The sequence below is a fragment of the Oryzias latipes genome, chromosome 8, assembly GCF_002234675.1.
Source record: "Oryzias latipes chromosome 8, ASM223467v1".
Classification (NCBI taxonomy): domain Eukaryota; kingdom Metazoa; phylum Chordata; class Actinopteri; order Beloniformes; family Adrianichthyidae; genus Oryzias; species Oryzias latipes.
In genome coordinates, this window is record NC_019866.2 from 6367182 (window position 1) to 6392538 (window position 25357).

General features: G+C 40.0%; 1 protein-coding gene across 6 annotated transcripts; it reads left to right on the plus strand.

Moving 5' to 3' along the window:
- Positions 1 to 676: 676 nt before the first annotated feature.
- LOC101163575 (V-type proton ATPase 116 kDa subunit a) lies at positions 677 to 13370 on the plus strand. Of its 6 annotated transcripts, none has more exons than XM_011477951.3 (22): positions 677 to 864; positions 1662 to 1825; positions 2205 to 2283; positions 2373 to 2470; positions 2555 to 2683; positions 3856 to 3938; positions 4013 to 4139; positions 4232 to 4314; positions 4388 to 4481; positions 5611 to 5823; positions 6499 to 6649; positions 6863 to 7002; positions 7153 to 7316; positions 7432 to 7522; positions 8605 to 8723; positions 8804 to 9020; positions 9103 to 9210; positions 10241 to 10348; positions 10762 to 10806; positions 11195 to 11315; positions 11398 to 11569; positions 12530 to 13370. In XM_011477951.3, the coding sequence occupies exons 2-22, from the start codon at positions 1709 to 1711 to the stop codon at positions 12621 to 12623; spliced, it is 2553 nt and encodes an 850-aa protein (XP_011476253.1). In that variant the 5' UTR covers positions 677 to 864; positions 1662 to 1708; the 3' UTR covers positions 12624 to 13370. The 6 variants fall into 6 exon arrangements, with proteins under 6 accessions (XP_011476253.1, XP_011476254.1, XP_011476255.1 ...); XM_011477952.3 differs by having other exon boundaries at positions 11198 to 11315; XM_011477953.3 differs by having other exon boundaries at positions 678 to 864; positions 10789 to 10806.
- The last annotated feature ends 11987 nt before the right edge of the window (positions 13371 to 25357 follow it).

Consider the following 25357-nt stretch of genomic DNA (forward strand, 5'->3'; position numbering starts at 1 on the left):
TTTTAGCAGCTTCTTAAAACTTTTTGGATTGTTTGTAAATTAATCGAATCTGTCCTAAAACTTTGGTAAGCCTAGATTTATTTGGTGCTTATAAACAATATAAACTGCTGCGTCCATTTAAGTTTTCATAATTTAAAAAGAAAGTTTTAGGACCATGTAATGTAGTAACTATGTGTCACCACTAGAGGTAGTATAGCTTTACAAGTTATTTAAGTCTGCAAAAGAGAACTTTATTGGTTAGCTTATAGTTAAAATATTTGTTTTAAAATGGTAAAGAACGTTTCAAAGTTGTCTAAAATGTCTCAAATGACAGTTAAAAAAAGTTTTATACTATTTTCATCACAAGAGGCCGCAAAAGCAACGTTCTCCTCAAACTTGTATATTTTTTAAATGAGGGTGCAGTTGTTCTTAAGCAAAAATAAAATAAGACAATGTTTAGGAGAGACAGCAAAGTTGTATATTTTTTGACGAATTTGATTTTAGCATTTTTTTTCATTGTTTTTTTTTTTTTTATTGAACAGAATATTAAATTACAAAACACAACATAAAGGAATCAAATAGGATTTTAGCATTAGCTTTACAGAGTTATCGAACTATTCGTGACAACAGTTCCGGTTCTGTGTTTCAGATTAAAAGACTATAAATTAGGACCTGCAAGCAACAAAACAGGGAGCCAATGGAAAGTAGTTTTGTGATCACGTGACTCGCGAAAGGGTCAGTCAATTCTTCTTACTGGGACACTTCCGCTTTGAAATGACGGTGCCAGGCTGAATCCCTCAAGGAACCGACCTCAACATCAAACCTTCTGAGGAAAAAAACGTTTGGTGACGCACAGACGAGAGGATTTACGAGTTTATCTGAACGGTAGGGAAGTCGGTTGAATTCGACCGTAATGGTCATCAATTAGCTAGTCAACAGGTGTGCTAAACTTGTATTAGCCCATAACATTCCTTTTTAATTGTGTTTATTAGATAGGTGGAAGAGTAGAACGTAGGGCGAAATGGAACCAGTGTTGTTCGCAGTGTCAGTTGGTAAAATAGGGTTGTAAATGAGCGCGCGAGCCCCTGTGTGTATCGATCCCTGGAACGTCAGGGATCCTCCCGTTCGGAGAACTTTGCTAACCCGCCTTTCTGACTGTTGTGAGCTTCAGGGGAGGTCCTGAGCGGCTTACAGTGGCTCTTTCAAAAGGGTTTTGCGGTGAATGAAACTAGAAGTGCTGTCACTGACTGGTAACACTTGTCCACGTCGATAAGGAACTGTTCTTTTCCTCCGTTGGTTGGTAGGGCTTACTATAGAGGCAGGTCACATGCTGTCTTGTAATCCTTAGATTAAGTCTGTGGTGATTTCACAGTTGGAGGATATGCTGCTGCTTAGCTCTTTGGCATTCAGAAAATCTGAACATTAGGAGCTAAAAGACTTTATCAAAAGAGCTCCAATAAATCTGCATTGTCTGAAAACTTTAGGATTATATGAGCAGTAGAACATAAAAAAAAAGAACAGATTCAACTTTTAAAAATGAAATCTAATGACCACTTTTCACCCCAGTGCAAAACTAGCACATATATGATTAGTGCAATGGTTTTCTCATGTTGGTGCGTACGGCCTTTGGGTCACGCACAGTATGACTTTAACCTAACATTATTCACGTCTAATATTTGCAGCTCCTCGCTGGTTTTAAGGGTGCAGAGCCCCCACGGCCATCAGCAACATGGGACAGCTCTTCAGAAGTGAAGAGATGACGCTGGCTCAGCTCTTCCTGCAGTCAGAGGCTGCCTACTGTTGTGTCAGCGAGCTGGGAGAGATCGGGATGGTTCAGTTCCGCGATGTAAGTTCAGCCTTGCTCTTAAATGCGTGTGGAAATGGCCCTATGAAAGAAATCGGCTGCATCAGCCATGCCCCGGAGACGGTGCATGCCCTCGTGCATCATGTGCTCACAGCAGAACATTCCTAGCATGGGAGAGCTTACTCCTGACTTGTCCCAAGGCTAGCTTTGTCCTCGTGAACATGTGTTTTTTTTGTTTGTTTTTTAAAGAAAAAAAAGGAAAATTTTTCGGCGGTGATGGCTTATTCATGTGATTATTACATGATCCTGCTTCAACCTTGGCCCAGATTAAATAATAGAACATGTAATATATAAATAAATAAATAAATAAATAAAGGTTCCTTTTTTTAGCCTAATGTTTGTATGTTTTTATCATTTGCAGTTAAATCCTGACGTAAATGTGTTCCAACGGAAGTTTGTGAATGAAGTGCGGCGATGCGAGGAGATGGACCGTAAACTGAGTGAGTGAAACGGCGTGTTTACACAGCGACACACGCCTACAACACTGTTGTGGACGCTGTTCTTTGAAATTGACACTTCCTCTTTACAGGATTTGTCGAAAAGGAAATTAAGAAGGCAAACCTCGCAATTCTCGACACAGGAGAGAACCCGGAAGTCCCTTTTCCCAGAGACATGATCGACCTGGAGGTGACTCTTTTAACTCCCAACAGTACAGCTGTGCTTCTTCTGAACATCCCCTGACATTTATTTCTCATTTTGAAATCCTCGTAGGCGACTTTTGAGAAGCTGGAGAATGAGCTGAAAGAAATCAACACAAACCAAGAGGCGCTGAAGAAGAACTTCCTGGAACTGACCGAGCTGAAGCACATTTTGCGTCGGACTCAGCAGTTTTTTGACGAGGTTGGCTTTCTGCAGACTTCTGATACTTTTTTTTTTGTAAACTCTACTTTGGACTTATACAAGCCACTTTCTTGTAGTTTTAGTGCACAAGCAACTGCATGACTTTACAAACCAGTTTTCTTTCTGTCATGCAGGTTTGTTTAAAAACCCACTCTGATGAAAATGTGGTTTTAACTTGTTCTTGTGGGATTTTTCTCATGATGGAGGACATGTAGTAGTAAACTTGCATTTGTGAGGATTACGTGGTTGTGACTCAGGGGCAGACCATTTGTGATGTAGAAGGTTAGTAAGGGTTACCCAGAAATCCATGAACTCCTGGTTTAATGACCAGACTTTTCCTGCATTTTCTCTTGTTTCCTGTGTTTGTCATTTCCTTTTTTAGCTTCTCTACTGTCTCATATCAACTTTCTCCCGCCTGATTTGGCAGAAGGCATTCTTACTCTTCATTCACATTTGCCAGTTCACATTTGGTTTTCTTTAAAGACCCATTTCGATCATCTTTTGATCTATTTTAAAAGTGTATTTTTAAATTATAATTATGAGGTTTTTAGCCCAAAAAAACCAAACTTGTTTTCTAGTACATTGTCTCTGCAGAGCGGCAGCAGTTCTTTAGAAATTTGCCACTGAGTTGTTGGCAGTACCACTGTTGCAGTGCAACCCCGCCCCCCTTCCCCTCTGTAGAGGAGAGCAGAGAGCTTGTTTTCAGTCACAAACAAGCTATTTTTTTTTAAGCAGCATTTTTTCATTTGCTCTTGATTCACAATTATTTGAATAAATTAATACTCAGAAATGCAATTTTAAGCTTGTTTTTCTTACTAAATGCCCCCCATCCTCAGACAAATGCCACAAGAACACATTTAAAAAAAACCTTTCCTCCATCTTTAGGTTTTTGTAGAACTCCCATGTCCACCTTTGCTCAGTCGCACTTCACTGAATCCTCAAGTGAACCCTGCTCAGCTCCTTTTGTTGGGTCATTTTTTTACAAGATGTTATGAGCTTGATTGTGGGAAATGATTTAGCCAAACGAGCTTCTGTTCAGCTGTTTCCTGAAGATGGAGGGTTTCTGTCATAAAAGAGTTTTGTTGACATTGTACGTGTGTACGTGCTGTTATTCCGCTTCCGCAATGATAATGTTCATAAATGTGGTCGACTGTGATTTATTCTTTATCCAGATGGAGGATCCCAGTTTACTTGAGGAGTCTTCCACTTTTCTGGATCCCAATGAGCCCATCAGAGCAGCTCCACAAAGATTAGGGTGAGCCGGACTTCCATCTTCTACAGCGTTTTATTGAACACGTATACATTTGGCGTTTTCTTTTCCTGTCAAAGGTTTGTGGCAGGAGTCATTGGAAGGGAACGGATCCCAACATTTGAGAGGATGCTGTGGAGAGTTTGCAGAGGAAATGTGTTCCTACGGCAGGCAGACATCGAAGATCCTCTGGAGGACCCAACCACCGTCAGTTCTGACTGCAAAAGCACCCAGAACTATTGATATCGATGGTGTTGGCATCGTTTTTCTTTACATCTGAATGTTGTTTTTTTTCACAGGGAGACCAGGTCCACAAGTCTGTCTTCATCATCTTTTTCCAAGGAGACCAACTGAAGAACCGGGTCAAGAAAATCTGTGAGGGGTAAGTGCCTACAAGCTCTGTAAAATGTTCAAATTAAAAGTTATCATTTAAATTATTTTTAATCTGTCCTTAGATTTAGAGCAACACTGTACCCGTGTCCAGAAACCCCCCAGGAGAGGAAGGAGATGCTGGCAGGAGTGAACGCTCGCATCGATGACCTGCAGATGGTAAAACAAACAAAATTTTTTAATGTTTACTATTAAACGACCCATTTAAAACACTCACTTTAGTTGAATTTTTATTTCCTAGTTTCTAAATCCATCTTAGTTTCATTTTTTTCTCATTTTGTTTTTAAAAAGTGCGTAACACATTTAAATCATGAATGCGGTGTCACATCTTTCTTTATCGTTCAGATTTTTGCATATCAGATGCATTCACTTTTTAAGCTTTGCAGACACTTTCCCTCAGTTCCCATCAGTTAAAAAGCTCCCCTCCAAAGCCCTCCTCTCTGCTCTGCATGCAGCACTCTGTCAAGGAAACTCCACTGCTAGTGGAGGCAGAGTTGTGCGTTTTGTGAGTCGAGTTTGTGACCTGACTGACGGACGGAGTAGCTTTTATGTGAAGGAATATAAAGTTTTGGGTGCGTAGCTGTGGGCGGATAGCATGCAGCTGATCATGTGGCTTTCCTATAACCACACATCGTAAAGCAGCATAACAGGAGAAACAGCAGTGACTCTGTCAGTCAAGCTTGAGGATTTTAAAATTCCACAATTTGACATATTTGATCAATGTGTATATTTAAAGATGTGCAGAAAGGATTTTAGGTTCATGGGAAGTGAAATAATAATCTTTTAGTTGTAGCTCAACTGTTTTCTGCAAACTGCTAAGTCTGGTTGGATTTTAGTGACGACAGTTGCGATCTGGAGCAAATGACCGAAACACAAGCTGGCTTCAATCTATAGGAGGGCTGGGTTTGTGAGTCGCTTAAAGCTAAAACCATCTGATGAATGACTAATTATAACAACATGCCACTGCACATATTGGAGAAAAAAACTGCTTCCTACTGTGTAGGTCCCTGTCAATTAATTCAACTATTTCTTAGATAATCAAATTTGTGGTTTGAATAATAGATTGCTTTCTTTAGATTCTTCACTGATTTTGATCTGCCAATATTTTTTAAACGTCTCCTTCGAGAAAATCATAAAAAACGACAACTACTCAATAAACGGGGAGTGCTAATATGTTGCCCAAACTTATTTTAGGTATTTTTACAATTATTATGCAAATTGAAAAATCTCTTAGTGTCCACAACAAATGTAAACTTTATTACTATTTAGTTTTCTTTTGTTTCCAAAGGTGTTGAACCAGACGGAGGATCACAGGCAGAGAGTCCTGCAGGCAGCAGCTAAAACAGTGAGAGTTTGGTTCATCAAAGTGAGGAAGATGAAGGCCATCTACCACACCCTCAACCTCTGTAACATAGACGTCACTCAGAAATGTCTGATCGCCGAGGTCTGGTGTCCGGTGTCGGACATGGACTCCATCCAGTTTGCTCTGCGCAGGGGGACCGTAAGTAGAGGAGCGGCCATGTTTTCTGGCAGCTCGCAATCAGAATGTTTAAGTTTTTTATTTTTAATTTTATTTTCTAAACCCCCCCCCCTCCAAAAAAAGTCCTAAATTCCAATAAAAATAAATCTTTCATAGCAACATTGATGTTGATTTCACAACCAATCTTTTCAATTTGATGTTTTGCAATTGCTTTTGAACTTTGACTCCTAAACATCAATGCAAATTACAATGCAATAGATTTTTAAATGCTTTAAAATGAATTTGAAACAAACTAGGAAGTAAAAAGTCATTTATTTATATTGAATCGAATATTTCAAAAATACTTTATGTGAATTATGGCACAAAAAACCACAATAATTGAAAATGCAGTTAATTTTGTTTTTTAAGTTATTTAAAAAAAATGTAAGATTGAATAGGAATGATTCTAAATTTCAAAATGTATTTTGAAATTAGAAATTGAATTTTCATACGAGAATTGAAAATTACTTTGATTTTTTGTTCAAAAAACTTCCATGTGATAAAATGGAAAAACAGCTTAAATGTTCTCATTTTTTATTTGTATGCTTCTTTTTTTTAGCAGAATTGTCAAATATATGACTTAATAATGTTTTTAGTCTATTTAAGGTCATCACGATTCTTCTCTCAAATGCTTTTCTTCTATATTCTTCACTTTAGGAGAAGAGTGGCTCCACTGTGCCTTCCATCCTCAACAGCATGCAGACCAAACAGACGCCACCCACATACAACAAGACCAACAAATTCACCTCAGGCTTTCAAAACATCGTTGATGCCTATGGAATCGGCAGCTACCGCGAGATCAACCCAGGTTAGTGCGTCACAGCCTTTTGTTCCGTTTTTGCTTTCGTTGTTGTCTGTCATTACATCACCGTCTGTAAACAGAGGCCTCCTGGAACACACTGTTTTTGTTTAAAAATGGATTACCCTCTGAAAGGGCATCATCCCCCCCCCCCGTTGGTCGATTTTCTCTCATTTTTCCACGTTTGTCTCCATGGTCTCTCATCTGCCTCCTTGTCTCCAGCACCATATACCATCATCACCTTCCCCTTCCTATTTGCTGTCATGTTTGGGGACCTGGGCCACGGGGCTCTCATGACCGCCGCTGCTCTGTACCTTGTGTTGAGAGAGAGCAGGCTCATGGCGCAGAAGAATGATAATGAGGTATGGATCTCATGGTGAGGATGAAGACGGATGTAAAGTTCTCCCAGCCTCTCAGAAATGTTACAGATTTGAGTTGGATCAGCTCCACAGAGCACTTCTCTCAGACCGTTTGTTTCCTGTAACATCATCTTTTAATCCTCTGCTTGGCAGATTTTCACCATGGTGTTCGCTGGGCGCTACATCATTCTGCTCATGGGAATCTTCTCCATGTACACCGGCCTTATCTACAATGACTGCTTCTCAAAGGCCCTGAACATCTTTGGCTCTGGTTGGAGCGTCAGACCCATGTTTGGTGAACGAGGCGCCAACTGGTCGTGAGTTTGAAGAATCTGTTTTTTCCTAATCTAATGTTTACACAGTCTGGAATAAACCATTGCTGCCTGTGTTGAGAATTAAAGGGAGAAAATCACCAGTTCCTGTCGTCTTCAGGTTTACTACACTGTCTGAAAACCACGTATTGCAGTTGGACCCGGCAGTAGATGGAGTGTTTAAGGGACCGTACCCCATCGGCATCGATCCTGTAAGGATTCTCCTTATTATCTTGAATTATTTGTTATTATAGAACTAAAATTACAGTCAGTTTGTGGAAACCACTGATTTAATTTGCAGTGGTCTCTCGCTATATTGCGATTCAACTTTTGCAGTCTCACTTGGTTTTTTTCTGTTTTCATTTTTACAGCACATTGTTTTCTATGGAGCCCTTAAAGGGACATAGAAGTAGAGAGAAAAAAAACAAGTAGGACTGGTTTCTCATGCACACAAGAAAAACCAAGTGGTGCACACGGGAAACTAAGCGGGCACAGGGTACCTTTCCAGAGTCGGTTTCTTGAAAATTATATTATGTGAGCTTAATAAGTTTTATATTGCCTCCAAAGACATTGCAGCTCTGCTTTTGGCCGGCGTCACTAAGGATCTCTAAAGTTCACCTAAAACAAGTCATGAAGTCATTTGGTTTGTTTCTCTGCAGTCAAGTGATCCGCCGTTTGCATTTCCGTGGTCAATTCAGCCGTCACTTGATTTTAAGTGCTGGATATTTGATATTTATGGTAGCAGCGCTGCAATTGCGAGATGGAGCTGAGACTGTGGAGCTTTAAGAGAAAATCTATTAGAGCTCCTGATGAATGTTACCAGTAACGCAAATGATACTAAGGTAATACTAACTGTGCACATTTGGAAATGGTCATTAATAAAAGGCATAAGGGCACAAAAATGACCTCTTTTACTGACTCCGACCGGCTTTCGACATCGTCAGTCGATCTCCTCCGTGCCGTGTTTGCTCTTCGCCTTCAGCTTGCAGTGTTGAATAATTCTTCAGTCCCGATCAAATCTTTATTTTCGTTCTATAATACTGGCTTTATTTTTCTGCAAAGGTTTCATCTTTGAGAGTTAAAATGAGCGAAAATTCTAAGAATGTTCACATCTGACTTAAAAACATCTATAATTATTGTAAAAAAAATAAATAATTCAAGTTGACTACTTTGTGGATGTTGTCTATCGCCGGTTATTTTTAGAACATGACTCCCTCAAGGAGCAAGGAACCACTGTATTCTATTAGCAGATTTTGTGTTCTGGTAAGTTGAAAACTCTTCTTTCTTTTTGTAGATTTGGAGTATTTCCATCAATAAGCTGACATTCTTGAATTCCTTCAAGATGAAGATGTCAGTAATCTTGGGTGTGATCCACATGCTGTTTGGAGTCTCCCTCAGCCTTTTCAACCACCTGTAGGTTTTGTGTTCTATCAGATGTTTGCATTGCTCCAGTTTATGATGGTAACCACGTGGCTGCTTGTTTTCCACTGCAGGTATTTCAAAAAGCCCCTAAATATCTATTTAGGGTTCATCCCAGAGATAGTCTTCATGTCCTGTCTGTTTGGTTACTTGGTCATTCTCATCTTCTTCAAATGGGTTTCTTTTGATGCCCGCACCTCCAAGGACGCTCCAAGCCTCCTGATTGCCTTCATAAACATGTTCCTCTTCCAGTACAGTGACCCCAGTAACAAGCCTCTGTACAGGGGACAGGTCAGAGACACTGATTCCTTAAAGACACAAAGATTTGGTTTCAGTGAATGCATCAAAATAACTGTCCTTGTTCTTTCTTCAGATGGGTCTACAGATATTTCTGGTGATCATTGCCTTGGCGTGTGTTCCCTGTATGTTAATCGTAAAAACTCTGGTTCTGAGGAGACAGTATTTGTGGCAGAAACATTTGGTAAGACTATGCCGAGTAAAACTTATCAATCATGTCCACTGACTGCATATGAGAACTGGACTGAGTGAATATGAGAGCTTCCAGCTCTCATGAAATGAAGTCAAATCAGTCGTCATTTTTTTGTGTTATGGACGCCGCCATGTTGGTTTCAGACGACGTCTGTAAGCAGTGAGTTGGTCTGAAGGCCTCGGCAATGGCGTTCAAGCGACCACTTCTAAATTTCATGTCTAAATTTTCAGCTTGGGCTTCTGCGTTCAAAACCTTTGTGCTCACGCTTCGCTATGCAAGTTTCCATGATCGGTGTCAGGCTCTCCGTACCAAACGTGAGGCCATTGGACACGCGTTGGAAGTTAAACCAGGTTGAGCTTTGATCAGTCGGGTAGTGTCGTATGGATGGTATCCTTTTTAATTCACAGAAGTGCCAACCATTTAAAAATTGATCATGGAGGAGAAAGTAAAAATAAGGGTTTGTTCCCAACTGGAATTGTATGACCCCACATCTTTCCTATAGCAGAATAGAACTGTGAAAGAGGAAATCTGGAGCAAGATTCACGATATTTGCACCAAACCTCTGAGTAAACAGTGGAAAAAGAAGAAACCCCTCCCTGCTTGTCCAGTGTGAACCCGCGTTTAGCACGTTCAGGAATGTGCATCGCTTACCTGGTGTGTCATAGCTTGAGTTATTGTTTCTATGGCGTCCACTCTGTCCAATCAGAAGTGAGCTTGATGGGAGTGGGTGAATGTTTGACGTGAGGGCCAGGAGTCACCACCTACTTTCATTCAGGCATCTGATTGGTCAGTGTATAACTTGAATAACTTGCGCTACGGAAAAAAAAGTATCAGAGCAAGAATGGATATTCTGACAATTCTAACGGCTGAGTAACAGCTGTTAAGTCTATGGGGTTTTGGCTTCTTGTAACCAGGGGGTACTTCCTGTTTGGAATGAGAGGATGGAGGAGGTCACTCAGTCCAGTTCTCATTTACAACCAATGATAGTATCCCTTTTATCGCTTGCGCTCCTGTTTTTCAGGGTACGCAGAACTTTGGGGGAATCAGGGTGAGCAATGGTCCCACTGAGGACGAGGCGGGAATCATTCAGCACGACCATCTGGCCCCACAGACGGAGGACGACCCTGAGGTAACATGGACCTAAACACACGACCAGCACTGATGCCGTCCCACACGGTTGGCTGACAGCAACTTCTCGTAGTTGGTAACAGAGCAGCAGGAACAGCTGAAGTGAGCTGGAAGGATTCGTTTTACAGCTTTGAATAAGTCATGATTGGAAACTGTAGCGTTAGTATTGTCGCCATGGCAACATTAAAAATAGATGCAGGCCTAAATTAGTAAAACAGTTCAAATTTAAAAGTTTTAATTCTTTTTATTGTCATCATAAAAACAAGACAGTACAGATAACTGGATGTTGCTCTCTGTGTGAATGGAGATTTCTCTTAGACTGCCCTCTTACCCTGTTTCCTATAAATGCATAACTGTTTTCTCTTGTTACTCTCCTGTTTTATTAATGTTTGTCCATGTGTGTCATTAATCAAGACTTGCCTTTTGTCACCTGCTTTCAAGGAGCATGAAGAGGAAGAGGTAGGACAGGAGCTCACACTGCAAGATACCCCTCCCTGTCAAAATGCATGTGTAGTTGTCTTTTCCTGCCCCTTCCCCCTGTCAGCGGTGCTCTTAGCTGTGCGTGGGTATGTCTGTGACGATGTAGTTGGTGTGTTCCTGGTGTTCCCTTTTGAAAGAGGGCGTGTATTCAGGCAGGCCAGAAGGCCTGTTGGTGCTGCATTCACGATGCTTTAGCAGAGCAGCTGATTTTACGGGTTGAAGGGTGGAAAATGTTATTCTGGTGAAGTTGGTGATCCACGTTGGCTAATGATTTCCCCATGAATCACTCCAATGGATAGGCCCGCACCATAAAGCAGAGTTCTCCCTCCTCATGTTGCCCGTGGTGACGTGCAGTTCTGTTTACCAGCAGTTTAACTTCACGGATGTGGCGGTGCATCAGGCCATTCACACCATCGAGTACTGCCTGGGCTGCATCTCCAACACGGCTTCCTATCTGAGGCTTTGGGCGCTCAGTTTGGCTCACGCACGTAAGGCTCACCAACCGCAGAGGACGCTACGGTTAGCGTAAATGTGACGCGCTGCCAACGGGAAATGTGTGGTCCTCCACAGAGCTGTCGGAGGTGCTGTGGTCGATGGTGATGCGCATTGGCCTTTCTTCTAGAAGCTTCGGAGGCTTCATCCTGCTGGCCCTCATCTTTTTTTTCTTTGCTGTTCTCACTGTGGCCATTCTTCTCATTATGGAGGGTCTGTCGGCCTTCCTGCACGCACTCCGACTGCACTGGTGAGTTTAGCCCCAGGCTGCTCTGGTTAACTGTTGCTAATGTGGCGTTCATTTATTAAACGCCATTTACTAATCACAGTCAAATAATAGAACAGTTTTATTCTGTTTACGCAGCCTGAAGGTAGATTGAATTTAATCAAAGTCTTTTGTTTAGTTAATGCAAACAAAATTTGTTTACATTTGCTTATCTGTCAGAGAGGAAGTTGATGTATTTATGCATTATTATTGTCATGACTGTCTGCCCAATCTCAGCCTAAACTGGGGGCTGCTTTCCCCAAACCTACATCTGATCATAACTTAGACTTGGTGGGTTTAAAGATCAAGGTTCTCATTTCTGAGAACTTTTGTGGAAACAGAATTGCAAACTTTAGAGCAGCAGCGCCGCCTGCTGTCCGCATCCTTTCCTGTTTTTATCCTCGGGGCTGGTAAAGACCAGATGAAGAGAAATTCTATGAAAAGTATAGAAAATATTCAAACAGTTCATAATGTCAGTAAATCATTCTAAATGTTTATGATTGCAGAGGGAATTGTTTTTGTTTAATTATCCACCACCTACTACTTAGTGCTCTAGAAAGGGTTTACCATTTTTTTTTTGGCGTGTCCGAATCCACAGTTCCAAAATCTAGTACCCTGGAAATTTCCCAGAAGGCTCTGGGAAAAACCAGCATAGAGCGACGCTCACTAGATTGTTGTTTACAGACCACAATGCATAGCGTGGGTGAGAAATTTAAATGTTATGCTTTAAATAGTTTGAAAAGAGGAAATCTTTTATCTGTTAAAGTGCAGACAAACCATTAATCAATAATATAGATTAATTAATTATTAGATTAGTTGTAAACCTATTGAGGAGTAGTTAAAGAAGCTGTAAACAAAACAGCTGATTGACTTATTTGGGGATCCAACCACCAGATTATCATCATTTTTTAGATTTCCTGACTGTGTTTCCTTTCTGTTTTCCAGGGTGGAGTTTCAAAACAAGTTTTATGGTGGTCAAGGTTTCAAATTCCTCCCTTTCACATTTGAAAGTATCCTGGACGGAAGATTTGAAGAATGAAATCACTTTTTCTTTTTTTCTGTGAATGTCTTTAGTCTCCAAATTCTGTTCTGTTCTGTAGTTGGAATTGTTTTCATTGGTTTTTGTGTGCATCAATGTTTCCACCTGTCCCAGCGTTGCCATAGCAAAATGACTTCCCGACTTCCAGTGAGAGCTGGTTTGACTCCCATAATTCAGTCTATTTCCTGAAATTTATTTCTTTGTTTATATTATATATTTTGTCAAAACAGAATTTCAGTTTATATCTGGGTAAGAAAGGCGTTTGCTAACCATAAAATGAAAATAAGGGCAGATTCATTTAGTGAACTTCATGCTGCATCCTTCTTGTTCTTTATATGTCTTATTTGTGAAGCTCACGTGTTTAGTCTAAATAACCCCAAATGAAGGCCGCACAATGACCTTAAACGCAGCACTATTAAGCTTAAACGCATTAAAGCTCCGTTAGTCTGAACGTCGGGCATTTTCTTTTTGTGCCCCAACACAAATAAACTTCATGTTTGTTGTCATAGAAACCTCTTAGGTTGTGTTTTCTGTAGAAAAATGAGGGGAATCTGTGTGTGTGGATGAATATGTGCATATTCTATAACAAACGGTCATATCCATATCATCTTCCTTTCAAGTGCTGCATTTGTGACCTTGCTATTTAAAGGGAGCTATGAGAAGTGGCAGTGATTTGTCGGCGCATGTTTACCATTCAATCAATCAAGCATTTATTCATGAATTAAATGGGAAAGGCTGGTAGACGTTGCTGTTGGTGTTTTTTCTTTTTTAAATTTGACGTATATATCATCAAATTATTCCTATTTTAAAGCTGAAACAATTCATACAGTATGGAAAAAATATTTTCTTTAACAATAATTAAAGAAAAAGTGCTAAAATCCTCAGAGAAGATACTAAAATACTTCTTTAGTAAGAAATTAGAGTTCAATGATTTGTTTAATTTGCACACATGTATATGTACATGACAATACTAGTATAAATTCATTTTTTTATGGCGTTTGAAATGTTATGACAAACTAACCTTTCTGGATCAGTGCACGGTCATGGAGTCGTCAATCCTCTTGGTGGTGCTGTTGTACAATGCAGTGATTTTATAAGTGAGAGAATTTATTTAAAAAATAGTTTAAAAAAACACAAGTATTGTAGATTTTTGTTATACATTTCAATTCCATTTATTTAACACAAAGTACAATTGACATGTTGACATTCATAGAATCTTCCTCTTTGTACTATTTTTTTTTTTTCTTCTAAATTTTACTACGAAAGCAATTATTTCTGTTTTAATATGACATCAATGTGTTATAACAGAGGAATGGAAGTGTTACGTACCAAAATGACAGATTCTCAAAATGGCCAAATATAGTAAATTTATCCAGCTGGTTGTAGTTTAGTATTTTGTAATTTAATGTTCCTTTAAGTTATCAGTAACTAAGTGTGGTAGAATTTTGCTCCACTCTGTTTATAAACATTTATTTTCTATGAAAATCTGCAGACATTTTAGCGTTCCTGTTTGTTTTCTTCTACAGTATTTAAGTCTGTCTGAAAGTCTGCAGCTCCAGTCGTTCAAATCTTCCCTTTTTGCATAGATTGGTGGACCTGCTTTTTGTGGCACCACCAATTTGCGTTAGGCTTTTCTGTTTGACTTCAGAAGACACTTGCAGAGTTAAACAGGAAGTTGCATTACAGCTAAACAAACCCCTATGATTACCGCTCCACTGCCGTGCTTGACAACAGCCGTAGTTTTTTCATGGGACAAATGAGTTAACTTTTTTCATATTGGCCCTAAAGACCCACTCCAATCATCATTTGATCAATATCAAAGCATTCCCAGTGATCTTTTAATTGTAATTATGCTGTTTTTAACCAAAAAAACCCTTGTTTTCGAGGACATAGTTTCTCCAGAGCGGCAGGAGTTGATTAAAAATTCACTTTTGAGTTGTGGGCAGGACTGTTGGCGTACAGTAAGTCTACCCGTGCTTCCTGATGTTCTTTTGTTTACACACTATCCAAGTTAAAAACAGTTTTCCCCGGACCAAGCCATTTAAGGCTTGGTACTGAACGTGCAGACTTGGGGAGCAGCCATGAACATTAAAAAAAGAAGAGGCAACTCTTCCAAACCATTACAGTGCAGTCTTCTATTTACTCTCCATTCATCCATTTAATTTTAGAATCCCTTCTGGGGTCACGGGAGTCTGCCTAGCTGCTTTTGGGCAGAGGCAGGATGGCCTCTAAACAGGTCACCAGGCTGCTGCAGGGCTACACAATCTCATTCCAGTGAACCTATAAAGCATGTTTTCTGGAAAGGAAGCTGGAGTTCCCAGAGAGAACGTACTCGTGCACGGGGAGCATGCAAACTCCACATGGTCCCTGGCAGGATTCCAACCAACCAGGGCTTTCTCTCTGTGAGGTGAAAGTGCCTCTATTTGCTCTAAAGTGACTGATTATGTTTTTTAGGAGACTTTTTGTTCATCTCAGCTGATAGCAGGCACGATTTTAAGTAAAGCTTTGTTTACATCACATTAAAAGCACTGATTAAAAGTAAGACGCAGAAAAAAAACTATCAATTTAAGATGAAAGAACTATCCATTTAAAACCCTTAGTTTTTTCTTCTCTAGAGTCTGAAACCTTTGGCCACCATTTGGGCCACTTTCTGACCGACCAAAACCCAGCGAGAGCTGCAATATCTCACTTCACCGCTTAGAAAAATTGACTTTATGGATGTTTTTGTAACAATCAATTCTCATTCTAATATATTTGCTTTTAAATATTTATAATAATTGAATTATAACAGTCATATTTTGTTCTTCATGGAACAATTTTAATGTCTTTGAGGAGCAACACAAGCAAGTTCCTTTCAAAATAAAATGCATCCTGTGTCAAATAAGATCCTCCTGCCGCAGCAGATTAACTTGACTTTACGTGGTGTTTTCTATCATTCTGACTTTTGGCGCTTTCATCCTTCCCCTTCTTCTACTATCAAGTATAAACATGACAACATTGATCGTTTTCTGTGTCAGAGTTTCATCATTTTGTCTTAGCTTTTTTTGTTTAGATAGAGTTGGAAAACAATGCTGGGAGATTGGAAATTTTCCCGTTGAAAGGTGGTCTTTGTCCATGGAAAAAAAGAAATAAAAAAAAACATCAAAGTGGAGAATGCACAGGTCCCCCTGCAGCACAAGGTATGAAGGAGCGTCTTCATCCCTCTGGCAACTTGGGAGGCCTAACTATAAAATCTTAAGCCACTCTTGGATGAAGAACATCATGTTCTCTAACAACATACTTTTTTTTCAAGGGGGGGCTTGTGCTTTACAACAGCCCAAGGTAATAATAGAGCTCTGTATTTATCTTTGAGTTTTTTTTCTTCGAAAAGCTCATTTAATTTGATATTTCCCAGCGTGCTGTGCATAACCAAGCTTGCATAAGAGCCCCAGAAATCTGTGTGTGTTTACACTCGCAGGGACGCTTTCAAAGCAAAAAGTTCCCAATGAGAGCAGGCTTATTATTGTCTTCCTTTATCTAAAGCAAACATTAGGTGCACTTTAGCTTGGCACAAGACAGTCTCTAAGAATGTTTTGTAGTAGACTTTTGTTGTTGGGATAAGAGATGCTTTTGCAGCTGTTCTAAAGCTGTGTCCTTCTGGAGAAAAACAGAAGTCGGTATGTTGAACATTTGCCGCCTGAAGAACCCAAACAACAGAATATCTTCTGAATTTGGGTTGGCTGAACTGCGGCTTCTGCGACTCAAGCATCTTTCACATCTTTCTGCCATGGCAGACTCGTAGAAAGGTTTTTGTTTTCTTTCTAGGGTACATTGAATCCGTGGAAAAATATTGATCTTCGCTTTTCTGCCTTTGGTTTCCGTCTGCGATCTTTTTCATGCCTGGATTTTGGAAATCTGGAGGAACCGCTTTGCCACATTTTTTTAAGAATGAAGAACAGAGTTGAGTTTTTCCAGGATATTTTTTACAAAAATCCATGACACCGGACACGTTTTCAAATACGAAGACAAAGTTGTCAAATAAACTAAAGCACATGTGACACCGAAATGTATTATCCATAAATAAATGAGCCAAAATGCTGACAAGTGTGAAGAATTAGGTAAAATTTTGAGATTCTAATAAGAGGCTAAATATTAACAGAGTTCCAAACTGGATCAACATGATGCTGAATGTTTCTGCAAATTATATTTGAGTACATTTCAAGGAGAATTGGAGGCTTGCAGTGTGTCTGTAGTGCTGTGCTTGATAATTAAAAAGTGTCACACTGGATTCAGTGCCTTTTGAAATATTGACAGGGGCAGAGTTCCAAGGGGGCAGCTGGCCCCCCAGCAAAACGATGAATCCCCCACTTGCTCCCCAACTTTTGAGTCAATACTAGTATTTTTATTGACCAAAATTAAGAAACCATCAATAGAAGCTGTTTTAACCCTTTAACCCCAGAGCTGTTGCCAGTGACAGAAAATGACACGCTCCCCCTTGACCGTTTGCGCTGTCGACAGAATTCCAACAGTTTCTGGAAGCTGAGAAAAGCAGCTTTGCGTTTTTCCACAGCGGTTCCTGAGGTGTGTTGAGTTTATCCGTGGTGACTTTCAGAGGATCAGCAGAGACGCGATGGAGAGTTGACAGAAGAAATATTGATTGTTTTTAGCTGTTTTAAGTGGTGTTTTATTGGACTTTTCTTAGTAGATAAGCTACTAGTGTTGTGAAAAAATATGTATATTAAAACATGAAGAGGAGAGCACCTGACAGATAGATGGAGGAGGAAGAGGAATTGGAAAAACAAAAAAGGGGGGGGGAGACACAGGGCGGGTCTTCATCCCAGAAACAGCAAAGCAAAGCATTTTTGTACAAAAAGTTACCTATGAGTAGATTTACCAGAGAAAACGTTTTAGTTATACTAACAGTGTCAAGTTTCTGTGAAACTCCTGTTTTTATTTCCTTTTTCTTGTATTGTTGCATATCTGTTTCTACAAATACAAGTTTTTGTTTTAGCAAAAATGCTACGTACATTGTTTCTGTTATAAACTGTACATACTTGTCATACTTGATATCATCCTATCTGCAATTAGAGTTTCTTCTAATGAGGGGAGATCAAGAAAGGTGTGTTTTCCACCAAAGAAGCATTCCTTGGTCGTGTGTAGAATGTTGAGTTGGGTTTTGCTTTTCCGCTGGAAAAAAAAAAAACGCTTCCAAATCCACACATGATCAAAAAACTGCCCTTTTATTGGAATAATTTATTGGTGGAATGTTACTATTATAGGGGTTACGAAAATAACAAAAGCAATATTTTTCATTTTAATCTTGAGCCCCTAAAGTTATTTGCTACGCCCCTGTACTGCGTATTCTTGCCGATCTGGGCCATCAGCACCCTGGACGTTTGCCAAAATCTGCGCTGGTTCCTTGCTATGGCAAAAGGAAATTCTTGTTTTTGGAAAACTCATTAATAACTCATCAATCGTAAAACTGTTTGAAATATGTATTTCTTGCCACCCTTCTGAAGTCAAATGAAATGATTTAGGTGTTGATCTGCTTTTACTTCAATGTACAACTAAACAGACCTGAAGTCTCCACTGTGTTCAGACAGACCGCTTAAGCTTGAGATAACTTCTGTTTTATCATTGATAAGAGCTTGGCACCTCCCCTAACCTTTTAAAAGCTACAAAAAAGATCTCTGGCACAGTGATGATGAGGTATACAGTCTTATGGCGTGGTGCAGGAATGATCTCCTGTGGTCGCTGCAGCAGGGAAACTGCCTTTACCTCTTGGAAACGGCACTCATCTTTCCGTCCAGTACACGATGGAGAGGGTGATCAGGATAGTTTGTGATGGACATGTTTTTTTTCTATACCTCCTCTCCATTACTGCACTAACAGGCTTTCTTTAAATAATCAAGAAAAAAAAACTGCCATCGGCGTAAGAAAAATGGTCTTGCCAAGAATTTTTTAATTAAGAATAAAATTCTAGTAACTGAGACATGTTTCCTGAAACTAAGATTATTTGCCTGTTGGTGTTAAATAAGCCTGCCCTTACTTCACATGATCACTTTGCTTACACACCCCCAAGCTAACATTACTGGTGCGATAAAAATGGCGAGCAATATTGGAGCTATTCAGACGTACAGTTTCTCAGAAATACAATTTTAAGTCACATTTTCTTTATAAAATGTCCTCCATCATCAGAAAAATGCCACACGAACATGTTAAAAACACCAAGAACATGATTTTCATTGGAGTTGGTATTTAAAAACAGTCTTGATAAGAATAATTTTCCTGTAAGACAGAAAGTAAGACATTTTTTTCCTGAACAAGCATCTTTTTGCTGTCTTAAGATTCTGTTTTTTGCAATGAAAAGCCACGTTGGCTCTCAAGAAGAGGTTTCGAGGTGAGTCCCCTCTTCAAGTTGAGTTTGTGTCTTTCCAAAACAAGCCGATGTCTGTTTTGAGTTTAATGTGTTGTTGCAGAAAGTATCATCCTCCCAAAAGAGGGTACTTGAGTTTGCGTGTGTGTGTGTACTCCTTGATCCAGTAACGTAGAAAAAAACAGAAGTGATTCGAGCTGGGAAGCAAAAACTCAAAAAGATCCAGACCACCAGAAATTGTTCTCTGTTAGACCGAAACCCAGACTCAGCCCCCCAGGCTTGCAACAAGTCAGCAGACAGGGTTCACTTTAGTGTTTGACTGAGTGCAACTGCAGTTTTAGTACATGTGAGCGGGGCATTCATGTGCACCGCGTCCCACAAATCCAAACAACTGAATTGGCCGTGGTATTGTTGTTTCAAGGAACTTAGCCGCACTGAAACTGAACCTTTAGCGGATTATCTTAGCTGGATCCCTTGTTATGGTTAGGCTTCTCCAGCTTTCGAGTTGAAAAGTTCTCCCGGAGCTGATCGTGCCAATTGTGTGGTCTTCTGAATATTCTGTGCCCCCATATGGGGTCACCACAGATGAGAGGAAAACGGGCATCAGGTTGTGGTTCTGATTGCTCAGAATGCTTTTGTTGTTCCTCGTCCGTTTCCATGGGCAGAATAAATAGCTCAGCCTAACCAAAGGCATTTGCCTCCTTCACTGCCATGAATGCGCCACCATGAGAAACATATTACTGGTGGTTGCAAGTGTTGTCTCCCTTCTGGAAAGTCTCTCTTTCTGTTTTTCTGTTGCTAGTTCATCTGGGCCACTTGAAAGAAGGGTTACCCACTATTTTTCATGCACAACATCCAGAAAGTGAACATGGAGAAAATAAATCAAGCTCCTAATTGTCACACTGGCCTAATTGCTGTGAAATTCTCCAGGAATGTGGGTTTGGACTCAGTGTCAGATGACTTTCAGAGTTTTTTTCTCTCTCACTCTTGTTTTTATCCGAAGTAGTTGACATTCATCAGCCATAACAGCATGCAGACTTTGGATTTACTGTTGGCTTCATGTGGATCACAGAGGTACTTAACATTTTTGCACCAAGAGCATTAAGTCAGCTCTTAAATGCAGCAGGCAGGAGCCAAAGTGTTGCCATTTTGACTGATTATCAGCAAACAAGTTTTATTTAAAGAACGGAAAAAGCTGTATATTTATATAGGATTGTTTTGGATCCAATTCTCAGGGACTGCTCAATGCTTTAGCACTTTTGACTCATTATAACAACAAACAGAAAATCAAGTGTGTTGCTTTTCATCTTAAAAGTTGCGTGCAAAGTATTAAAGTTCTGCCGAGTTTCCATAGAAAAAGGCTGATCTCTTCAAAAGAAAGTTGCCCCAATCTTATTACTGACTGTTAACCATTTTTCATTCTCAACAAAAATCTTTAAATATGCATTAGAGGGGGATAGTTTCAAAATAAAAGTATTCTGGAAAAGCAATAGTGTTTATCATTTTTCTTCCTCCCCAAGCTGCTTGAGCATACCACACTTTCTGATAAATAAACACAACCAAATCAAGTTTCCGGCCATCGTTTGACACAATTGGAGGGAGTCTATAGGTCAGAAGTTTGCTTACTTGACTACATCTTTATATACTATATCAAGATACTGAACCTCATGTTGCATGTGGGAGTAATTTTAAAGGGCCTATTTTATGCAAAATCAAATTTTTGAGCTTTTAAGTGTATTATAATGTTTACTACTTGCTATAAAGCATTTTTTGATCAATTTACCCATTTCTAAGTATTCCTCTACAAACCTGCACTCTGAGCACCAGCCCCACCCAACCCACAAAAACGAGCGGGTTCTCACATTGTGATGTAGATCACTGAGGAACGACTCCTTCCAGGAAGAGCCTACGCTGCCAGCACCCCCCCCCCCCCCCCCCCGATTAACACAAAGACCCACTTAACTCCACAAAGCTAGTGGTGATCTGCTAAAACGCTTTTATTTTATATACACAATATGCACAGCCATCTTTGCATAAGTTCGGACGTTAATTGTTTTCGACACGCTGTGCAGGACAGCGCTAGGTTGACGTCATGAAATGGAGAAAGAATGTGAATAGGTCAAGCTGAGCAAGTGTCAGAGCAAGATGTAAAAAGAATTTATAATTTTATACTATACATTTATACTTTAAAAACCTCTGACTGCATATAAGAACTGGACTGAGCGAGTGTAATGTCATCCATAGAAAATGGCTTACTTCCGCCTCTAACCAAATTAAGTCAATTCAGTCACCCCTTTTTCGAGAAATGGACATCGCCATGTTGGAACCAGAAATCATATCAGTAATCAGTGATTGGTCTGAGTCGATCTGAGTCATCATTCTTTTGGCGACCCTCTTTCCAATCAGGATGGAGTTTGTTACCTGTTGGAAGGCTATGAAATCTGTCAATCCAATGTTTCGAACGTTTGACGTGAGACCGCCTACTTTTATTTAGGTATCACATTGGTCTGTTTATGACTTTAATAACTTGCACTACAGAAAAGAAATGTGAAAAAAAATTGAATTAGGAATAAGTCTATGGGATTTTGGCTTCTTGGAGCCAGTAGGTACTTCGTGTGTTGGAACGCCAGGAGGGAGGGGTCACTCACTCATACTGTGGTCAGAGTTAAAAACTATAACGATGCAAATCAAGATTTTTTGAATCATAAAAGCACTTTCAGCCCTGTCCATAATTTTGACTTGATAAAATGATGACCAGAAGTTAGCTTTAGCAAACATTTTCATCGCTTATTGTAGAGCATATCTAGTCTAATTGCATTTTGGACATTAAACAATGTTTTATAATATCTTAATGAGCTAATATGGGACACATGGCCCATATTTGGAGGCCAGGTAATCTCTAAATCTACAGACGAGTTTGGTTTTGCTTAGCTGGCAGAAATAAAACCCATGTGAGCGTTGCTACTTGTCCCTGATTCTCTTCATAACTTTTATGGACAGAATTTTCTGGTGGCAGCCAAACGGCAGAAGTGTTTGGGAACTGTAGAATCCAATCTCTGCTGTTTGCAGATCACATGGTCCCATTGGCTCTCTAATGCCCTGACCTGCCAGCAGTGGTTTGCAGAGAGAAGCGTCTGGGATGAGAATCAGTTTGAGGTTCAGCTGTAAAAAATCGGAATGCCCTCTTCTGGTAAAGACTGAATGACTTCCCCAGGTGGAAGAGTTGAAGCATCTGGGCATTCTGTTCTCTAGTGAAGGAATGATAGAACGTTAGATTAACGACCGGAGCGGCGCTTCGTCTGCAGTAATGCAGACCTTGTGGAGGAGAGAATCCTAGCGGTTTGTAGGAGAACGTTACTCAGCATGGCCGGCACTACCTTTCAAATGGGGAGCTCAGGAGATGTGCAACTTCTCCATATGAAGAGGGGCCAGTTGCAGTGGTTTGGACGTTTAAAAAAAAGGGATATTTTGAAAGTGTGTTTAAAATATTTAATAGTGAAGCATGAATAGTTAGTAGTCTTTGGTGGTTGGGCTCTGGGTTGCAGACATCTTGCATGTTTGAGATGACCTCGGACCATGTGAAGAGACCTAAGATGCTGATGGGGGTTAAGGTCAGACCGCCTATCGAAGATCCAGGAGGAGAACGTGAAGAGAGAAGACCAATTGATGAGTTTAGAGTGATGAATCAGCAACTCAGCGTACCTAAAGATGAGGTAAATCTTCCTTTTTGAAATTGCAGAAAAGTTTCACTTGATGCTACGTTCACACCGGCCTCTGTTAGCACGTTCAAGTGACCACTTCCAATGAAAAGTCTATGTAAAGGCACGTAAATGCACATTTTGGGCTTCTGCATTCAAAACTACTGTGTTCACGCGCTACACACATTTTAAAGTATTTTTTGGGCTCTACATACTAAACGTGTGGCCATTGAACAAGTGTTGAAAGTTAAACCAATTGAACTTTGACTATCAGAGACTCCGGTTTGGTAGTGACGTATGCATATTGTCCTTTTCAATTCAAGGAACATTGACATTTTACACCAAGCGTCTTCCAACTACATGCGCTAGTGTCGGATAGCGAGAGACCAGTGTGAACACCCTATGCTAAAAATGCGTCCAAGAATTCCCGTTCAGCCCGCTTTTGAACGTGCATCAGATGCCTGGTGTGTAAGTAGCTTGACAGCAATGCCACCCGGACGCCTTCCTAGCGAGACCTTGTGGGCATGTCCAACCAGGATGATGCCCCACAGCGAAGCCAAGACTTACTGGAATAATCAGCCAGCCTGATTATCCATCATCAGCATTCTCCAGGAACAGATGGTCAGGGAAAGGGAGGTCCAGGCCTCCACAGAACAGCAAAATGTGATGGATGGAAGAATGGAAACTTTTGATGCTTAGAAATACTTTTTATTAGTTGTATCAGGTTTTACTATTCTGGCTAACCATGTTAAAAGTTGAAATAAATGACAAAACCCCTCCAGCAAAGTGAACTTAGTTGAAAGGAGAAACCCTCCTCTATCAGAAAACCACACTAAAACCAAGACAAACGCCTGCAAAACTACATATGCGCAAACCAAAGGACTTTAGGGTCATCTAACTGGGAACAGGTGGGATAGAAAGGGAGTTGTTTGGCCAAAAATAAAAGTTTTTTCAATAAAAAAAATAATCCTTTTGCTTCATATTTTAAGTGGTTGATGAGGAAATATGAGTTCAAAATGATGCAAAATGATAGTGTGAAAAGTGTGCTGTTGGGGATTTCACATTTCTTCACACATCAGCACACCTTCTAAATGCTTCCGCATCAACGGGATGGCAGTTAATCAGGAACATAAGCGTAAAGGAATTTCTGATTATGTAAGGTGCAATGAAAACCAGTAAATGGAGAGGAGAGCTAAACCTGATCCTAAGATGGTTGGATGGAGAGAGACAGAGAAGCAGTTGATGAAAGTATGAGGAAATAAAACTGCTCTGTAATTAGACAGAAACAGCCCAGAAAAGAATAAATAAATACATAAATTTGAACTTATTGATACAATTTACATGTCACATTGAATTCAGTAAAATTATAATTGTCAAATACAGTTTGATAATTTGATTGAAAACAGAAGAAGATGAGAAGAAGCAAACTTTTAAAATGATTTACGTAACAAATCCTCGATGTAAACATAACTGAGGATTTGTCCTGGACCATACAGGTACATGTTAAAGACAGCCTGTCGAAGACTCTTGCTTCTTGAGAAAGCTGAGGAAGTTTGCTATGAATACTGACATCCTCAGGAACTGCTACAGGAGCACAATCGAGAGCCTTCTGGCGGGCTGCATCACGGTGTGATATGGTAACTGCAGCCAAATAGTGCTACAGAAGGTGGTGCGAGCAGCAGTGGACATCACTGGCAGCACCCTTCCCTCCATTCAGGACTTTTTACCGCAGCAGGAGTCTGCACAAGGCACGCAGCATCACGAAGGACCGCACTCATCCAGCAAAAGAACGTTTTTGGATGTTTAGGAAAAAACAGGAGCCTACCGGCCCATACCAGGAGACTGAGAAACAGCTATACCCACAAGATATTAGCCAACTGAACTCCAAATAGCCCCTTCTATAATCAAGTCAACATTAAAAATGCAACAACATCCCCCAAATTCAACCTTTGTATTTCATTTCACCTGTACCCTGTTCCTATCCATCTATATTTATTTAATTCGTACTACACATTACTTCAACATGTATTTTATTATATTACATCTGAATTAGTATCTCCCGGCCTTTTTGGTGAGTGAATTGGCTCTTCCCATCACAAGCATTTCATTGCATTGTTGACCTGTTTTGACTTGTGCATATAACAAATAAAGCTTCATTCATTCCACTTGTGCTCTACCATATACACACATTTTATTTCCATAATAGCCATTGTACATGGCAGATGTAAGAAAATAACTTCAGTCTTCTAGGAACTCTTTGGTTTTTAACTACTGATTAATTTGACTTTTACCGTCACATGTGGTTTCGTCTGAAAATCTCAGGGCTACATTTTCAAGGGATCTTAGGGGATCAAAGTATTCCTGAAGTCACTGACAAACTTCTGTTTGGGTATGAAGCTGATTTGCTTGACATGACTGCTGAGTGCCTGCAGCAAAAACATCCTTCTTCCAAGATTCCTGTGTAATGTGGGGAGGAACAGCCTTTGTTATCTTAATGTCATCTTCATTTCTGCTTTCTTTTTCTGACTCTGAAGAGACTGGTGGAACTTTAAAGGTAAAAAGTGACACAGATGTCAAACCAAAAAGCACAATTTCTCGTCTTAAACATTTTTTTTTGTTTTATCATAATAAAGGTTTCTATCTAAACAGCAAAGGTTCATGAATAATAGTGTTTGCATTTG